Source organism: Trichechus manatus, unplaced genomic scaffold (assembly GCF_000243295.1).
Source record: "Trichechus manatus latirostris isolate Lorelei unplaced genomic scaffold, TriManLat1.0 scaffold00207, whole genome shotgun sequence".
Lineage (NCBI taxonomy): Eukaryota > Metazoa > Chordata > Mammalia > Sirenia > Trichechidae > Trichechus > Trichechus manatus.
The window spans coordinates 2,761,960-2,769,058 of record NW_004444143.1 but is presented as its reverse complement, the minus strand read 5'-3'; the positions used below and the strand labels follow the sequence as shown (position 1 = coordinate 2,769,058).

Below are 7,099 nucleotides of genomic sequence, written 5' to 3'. Positions count from 1 at the left end.
GGTCTGCAACGTGAATCACAAAGCCCTACCCTCAGAGGATTTCCAAAGCACACCCGCCCCACGATGGCAGAAGCGGCCTTCTTACTTCTGGAGAAACAAAACGACCCAAAGCCCTATGGGTGTCACGAGCACAAGTCAGTCCTCTATTTTAGAAATGCGCACAAGTGTTCTGCAATTGCCCCGTCTCCCCTCCGCTGCCCTGCACTCTCTATCAACAGGGGAGGCAACGGGTGTTCACAGGGTGTACGTGTTCTTCACCAGGTGCTCCTTGTCGTCCTCGGAGCTCCAGACGGTGCGGAGGGTGTCCTCCTGGCTCCTCCGGGCCACTCTGACCAGGCAGACCACAGAGGCTCCCAGGCAGAGGAGCAGGACCATCATGAACAGCCCCGCCAGGACCACAACTGTGGGAGAGAAGAGAGGCCTCAGGACCGGCCAGAGGGGGCGCTGCAGCAGAGCGGGGCAGCACAGCAGCTCACAAGGACCCGGAGGTCCGAGTGGGCGCAGGGTCAGCACCAGCCGCCCTCGGGCCAGACGCCTCCCACCCTGACCCAGAAGGGTTGGGAGAACTGCTGGGAGATCCCCTACCTTAGGGGGTTCTTGGAAAGAGGTGTTGTGTTAAGTGCACAAAGAGTGGGTGCTTGTGTTTCTTCTTTTTGAACAAAAAAATACTTAAATTCTGTATTTCCCTACCTCTCAGGGGCAGCCTGTACAGGAGTCCCAAACCAAAAGATGCACCCATTAAAAAACAAACGAACAAACCCGCTGCCATCGAGTCAGTTCTGACTCACAGCAACCCTACAGGACAGAGGGGAACTGCCCCATAGGGTTTCCAAGGAGGGCCTGGTGGATTTGAACCGGCCAACCTTTTGGTGAGCAGCCGAGCTCTTAACCACTGAGCCACCAGGGGCTCCATACACAGGCGGGTGTAAAAACTACATGCCTTTGGTGTGTGTGTAAACATAAAACACTGAGGTTTTGTGTGGGCGGGCGGGCAGGCAGGCAGGCATGCATGCACGCACGCACTCAGGCACGCACGCACGCACCCCAGCAATAGAGAAAGAGGTGACCCTCCAGATGGCTGGGGCGGCTGAGGTAGCTGCCTGTGGAATGAGGTAAGGGTGGAGGCCACGGCATACTGGGAGCGGCGGCGGGAGGGGATCCTCGGGGCTGTAATTGTCTAGGTAAACGTAATAGTGGTTGCCCCACTGGTGAGTTTAGGTGCTTTTTTTTCAGGCAGGGCTCCATCTAAGGAACACGACCCGCTGTGGCAGCTGCCCGGCTCCCTGTTCTCCACTCGACTGAAGAATTTCAGACCGGCCATCCCCTCTCCAACTCCACCCCACCAGCCCTCGAGGCCCAGGCTGCTTTCTAGCCCAAGCCTGGCCAGCCAGGCTCCAGCTTTGCTCCCCTTCTTGAACAGATCAGACACCCAGGCCAGGGAAGCAGGCTCAAAGAGGCCAAACCAGTGTGGCAGGTTCTTTGTGCAAACACCAGCAGGCCCGGGAATAAAGGAAGGAGAGGACACCCAGCCTCCTTGTCACACCAGGCTGCTTGGGGAAATAGCACTGGCCCCAAACTCACACTGCCCGGGACACAGCAAGGGCTCTGACTTCCTTCCTTCCTATCACCCAGGGCCTACTCTTTACACCCACAGCAGCAGAGCCCCACAGGCCCATGGGAAGGAGTGCGTTCCTGGTCACCCCTGGCTGCCTAGGCGGAGACTGCCTCGTGAGTTACTGACTCACTCCCAGACCCGGTGAGATAACATCTGTGTACATCTGATGCTGGGTCGGACCATCCACCACATGTTCCAAGCTGCCTGGCCATTCTCGTGCAGAAACATGACTTTCTACTAAAAAGTTGTTTACAGTGAAGGAACGTGTGCAAGACAGCGTGAGCCCGCAAACACACAGCTGAGCAAAGTTGGGCTCAGTCAGGGAAGCAGGCGGCAGGCGGAGGGCAAGAGGCTGCTTACCTTTAGAGCTGTGGGACAGGACTGGGTACGACTGCTTGCCTGGAAGAGAACACACACTCTGAGTCAGTTCCTGGTCCTCCTGCTCCCCGCAGGGGTGCCACCAACTGAGGAGCTCCCACAGCCTTGGGGCCTTCGTGGGGAGCTCTGTCTGAGGACTTCTTCCAGCTCTTCTGAGGGCCTGAAGGCCTTGCCACGCTGGTACAGGCTTAAGGCACATATGCCCAACAGCCAGAGCCAAAGCCTGCCCCTTCCCCTCTAGGGAGCTGGGATGGTGAGGAGGGGGCCCAAATCCCAGTTCTTTAAAATTGTTGTAAAAATGTATATAACACAAGCAACAGAGGAAGGAGAATCAGAAACAGGAAGAGGAAATAGAATGTGTGGCTAACTGCCTCCATGAGCAACTGCCTCCTTGGCCATGAGACCAGAAGAACTAGATGGTGCCCAGCTACCATTACTGAACATTTTGATCAAAGGCTCTGTAGAAGAATCCTGATCAAAAAGAGAAAAATGCAGAGCAGCATTTTAAATTCTCGTAGGCTCCAGAATTTCTGGAGCCATGGAGGCTGGACGAGCCCCTGAAACTACTGCCCTGAGATAATCTTTAAACCTAAACCAAAAATATCTCCTGAAGTCTTCTTAAAACCAAACAGTTTAACTTAACTAGTAAAGAATGTCTGCCTTGGGCATTGTGCTTTTTTAAGATCTACCTACATGGGATCGAACTGAGGACAGCAACTGGAAAGATTAGACAGGAACCTTAGGGGGCAGTTGAGTTTATGTTAATGGGGGAGGAACAGCCTGGAAAAGGAGGGTGAGAATGGTTGTTCAACTCCAAGAACGTAATCAATACCACTGAATTGTACACGTAGAAACTGCTGAATTGGTGGATGTTCTGCTGTGTATATCCTCAACAACAAAAATAAATTATTAAATACATACATACATATGAAGCCCTGGTGGCCCAGTGGTTAAGAGCTTGGCTGCTAACCCAAAGGTCGGCAGTTCGAATCCAGCAGCAGCTCCTTGTAAACCCTATGGGGCAGTTCTACTCTATCATATGTGGTCACTGAGTTGGAATAGACTCAACGGGAACGGGTTTTTTTTTTTATTTATTTTTTTTTTTTATGTACATATATACATATGAAGCACATTACTTGCCAATTCAACATTTTTTAGGTGTACAAGTTAGTGATATCATTACATTAATCATGTCAAGTAACCATCACCCATAGTTGTTGCCAAATTTCCCATCACTAAATTTGCCCCACTAGTGAGTTCAGGCGCTTTTTTTTCAGGCAGGGCTCCATCTAAGGAATGTGACCCACTGTGGCAGCTGCCCGGCTCCCTGTCCTCCACTTGGCTGCAGAATTTCAGACCGGCCATCCCCTCTCCAACTCCACCCCACCAGCCCTCGAGGCCCAGGCTGCTTTCCAGAAACTCACTGCTTCCTAAGCAATGGCTCCCACTCTTGCCCCTGGTTACCACTAATAAACTGGTCTGTATACATTTGCCTGTTTTTGTTATTTCATATAAGTGAGATCATACAATATTTGTCCTTTGATTGACTTATTTCACCGAGAATAAAGTCTTCAAGGTCCACCCATGTTGTCGCATGGATCAGGACTTCATTTCTCCCCACGGCTGAGTAGTACTCCACTGTATGTATGTACCCATTTGGTTTATCCACTCCGCTGTGGATGGGCATTTGGGCTGTTTCCACCTCTTGGCTATCGTGACAAGTGCTACGATGAACACTGGTGTACCTGTGTCTGTTTGTGCTGCTGCCTTCAGGTCTCTGGGTATATACCTAGGAGTGGAATTGCTGGGTCACATGGTAGTTCTGTGTTTAACCTGTTGAGGAACCGCCAGACTGCTTCCCACAGCAGCTCCACCATTTTGCATTCCCACCAGCAATGGATGCGGGTTCCAATTCCAAATCACACTTTAAAGGCCCTTGTTTTGGGGATGGGGATTGGATGAGCGTCCTCAGAGGACAGCCCATCATCCGCCAGCGTTTCGTGGATTCAGAAGTCTGGCTGACTCACCCAGGCAGTGCTGCATGCATTCCTCCTTGGACTGATAGCTGTTCTTATTGCCCCGACACCCTCCGTAGATGAAGTTATCGCAGGAGTTCTTCTCGGTATTAAAGTACCAGCGTGGGAAGGCTGCGCGGCAAGGCCCAGTGACCGCCTTGGCAGTACAGTATTCTGGGAGCAAGACAGCCCAAGGGGTGCAAGTTAGCAGGGTCAGGGAGAAGTGAAGCTGAGGGAGAATGCTCCTAAGTAGTCGTATGGCTACTGATGGGTAGAGAGACAGTACCAATGTGGCCAGCCTGGCCTATGTGACACTCTCCTCCACATTCCTAGGTATCTTCACTGGAGTCAAGACCATGTTGTGTGGAGACTGCTCTACGCTATACACTGGGCCCCGTGCTTTACCCATACTGACTTGTCTCTGAGAGACCTGTCCTAGCACCTCCTTTCACACGCAGGGAGTCTGAGGCAGAGGCACAGTGATTCACTCACAGCCACGCAGCTGGTGAGAGGCAGAGCTGCAGGGTACATTCCAGGACCTGTACTCCATCTTGCCTCTTGAAAGCAAAACTTCCCCGCCTGCATGCTGCGGCCCCTCCTGCCTCCTCCACCCTGGGGGCCCCAACATGAGAAAGGTCAGGAAGCCCTACTGGCATGTCCTTCATAGAAATCCTCAAGGGTGTCTCCATTCCCAACTAAGTAAGAAAATACATTTCGCCCCATGTAGAAATATTTTTATGAAGTTGTACCTTCATAGTCAAAAACATCGCTGGAGAGGTCATTGGAATCCTGCCTTCTGGGAACTGAAACACAAACGTCAGTGTCAGAGAGGCTGGGACAGACATAGGCGCATGGCCGAGCTGGGGCTGAGTCTAGAAGGGCCCAGTAGGGGAGCATGGACTTCTGGAATCTCTGAACAAGGGTGGGGAGTCCCCTCCCATGGCAGCTTTGCTCTGTCACCTCCCAGTCATGAAGGACTCATAGGCTACTCTGGGGACCAACTCCAGCCACATTTCTGGGGCGACGAGGACGAGTCTTGTTACACGCTCTCTGACACAAAGGAGGCCCTCGCTGTCCTGGGGACACTTTCTGCTGAAACAGGCTGGAAACCTGAGTTATCATGCAGGTGCCCTGGGACTCTGGGTGACCGTGGAGAGGCCAGCTAGGGGACAAACAGCGAAGCCAGGTGATGCAATGGCTGGGACAGTCACAGGATTCCTGGTCTAGCAAAGCCGGAACCCCCGGCAGGCAGTCTTTTGGCCCGAAGGAACAGAATGGAAATGCTCGCTCGCCTCGTGTAAGTACGAGGGGCCCGGTCAAAGGGTTAGAGCCAGGTCGCTGGCAGCCTAGGGAAGGGCCGTCCCTGGGCCGGGAGGGGCCGGGCAGCTCGCTCCCTCCCTCCCTCCACTGTCTTGTCCAGCTGAGCCTGCTGTCGAGGGGAACCGGCCTTCGGGAAAGCGAAGCTGGCTACCCACAGTGCACTTTGCTCCTTGCCAGCGCATCTGGGCCACTCACCCAGGCTCCTGGTGCCGAGTCCTTTAAACAAAAAGGAGGGATGGGGCAGCTGCTGCCAGCACTACAAAGCAAGCTGACACAAAGCTCCAGATCAAGCACCAGGGTGAGAGTGGGGGCAGGTGGCAGAGGACAGGGAGGGAGAAGCAAAGATGACAGGAAGCAAAGGAGGAAGAGCAGGCAAGGGGGTGGGGGCGGTGAAGACAGCAAAGAGGGCAGAGGCGGGGGACCCAAGGCCAAGACCACCCGGAAAGAGCAAGGGAGGGGCCTGAGCCACAGGCATCAGCAACCACCAAAATCCCCTGACCCCATGAGGAAGCACTGCAGTCTCCCAAGGCCCACCTGTCTGCTGGCCAATGTAGGGACGCTGGAGCTAGAAGCTGGCGGCCCAGGCTGGGCCCCCGTTTGCAATTCAGAGTCAACAGGACCAGGAGGTGAAGCCCTCTTACAACTCCCTGTGACAAACGTCCTTTCCCCATCACCTATTTGGGTGGCCCTCATTCCATCCTGGGCTTTTAAAGAACATACCACTCGGGAGAGAGGACTCAGCTCCATTCCCTCTGGCGGCCAGCACATCAACAGCGTTCTCTACACGGGGACAAGCAAACACGGTGAGAAAGCGCACCTCCGAGACTGCCTGGTGAAACCAACCAACCAACCAAGCCAAGTCTCCGAGCAATTGATCCCTGAGGGCGGGAGACTGTTGTCTCCTGTGCTTCTCACTGCCATTCTCACTTCTCCTTTGTGTGGGGCCTTCGCTGTGCGTGCTGGACCACAACAGCCCGCCCGAACTCAGAGACAAGCAACAAGGACTGCCCCGAAGGTGCAACTGAGATCAGCTCGTGGGAATCAGAGCAAAGACTTGGCGAGTCTTTAAAGAGACAGGATGGCTGCCAGGGCCGAATAACCTGTTGAATTGGTTTAACCCAGCTAACCCAAAAAAAACCCATTGCCGTCGAGCTGATTCCAACTTATAGCGACCATACAGGACAGAGGAGAACTGGCTCACAGGGTCTCCAAGGAGCAGCTGGTGGATTTGAACTGCCGACATTTTGGTTAGCGGCCTGAGCCCTTAACCACTGGGCCGCCAGGGCTCCTTTACCCAGCTAAAGAATGGAAAAGGTAAGGGGGTGGCATGAAGAGGTTGGGTGGGCAAGAAAGCACAAAATAAGACGAGCTGGCACAGTGCAGGAGGGAGGGACCCCACCCCCTGGCCTGCTGCCCTGCTGGTCCCAGGGAGGCACAGGCTGGACTAACCCCATGCCATTAAACACCCCCGCCCCCAACCAGCTCTCCTGAAGGGTTCTGCCTCTCTCTTCCTCAACACTTTCCAGCAACTTCGCTCCGAAGCTCGCCTACGTGGGCGACGGCTGCAGGCAGGAGGCCCCGAGAGTCTGGTCCCCTGGGTAGTTCTATTTCTCGTTGTAAATTCGTAAATTGGCACCGGCATTGTCATTTGGCTTCCCACAGAGCTGCCCTGCCGGGCAGGGAAGGTGCTGGCGGAGGACCGTGTGACTAGTCCCTCTGGCAGCTCTGGCTATCCTCAGACTCTCTCAAGAGCACCTCAAGGGACGCGAGG

The 7,099-nt window shown here is 54.1% G+C and overlaps 1 protein-coding gene across 3 annotated transcripts in view; it reads right to left on the bottom strand.

Moving 5' to 3' along the window:
• Window positions 1-6: 6 nt before the first annotated feature.
• SPINT2 (serine peptidase inhibitor, Kunitz type 2) overlaps window positions 7-7,099 on the bottom strand; it is a 30,843-nt gene continuing 23,750 nt past the window's right edge. For 2 of the 3 annotated variants that reach the window (XM_023742290.1, XM_023742291.1), the window contains exons 3-7: window positions 6,049-6,108; window positions 4,758-4,811; window positions 4,021-4,182; window positions 1,976-2,014; window positions 7-401 (exon numbers count right to left, since the gene is read on the bottom strand). In XM_023742290.1, the coding sequence (XP_023598058.1) occupies window positions 235-401; window positions 1,976-2,014; window positions 4,021-4,182; window positions 4,758-4,811; window positions 6,049-6,108 (482 nt within the window). In that variant the 3' untranslated portion in view covers window positions 7-234. The remainder of the gene's footprint in view (window positions 402-1,975; window positions 2,015-4,020; window positions 4,183-4,757; window positions 4,812-6,048; window positions 6,109-7,099) is intronic. The other variant, XM_023742292.1, reaches the window with a different exon arrangement.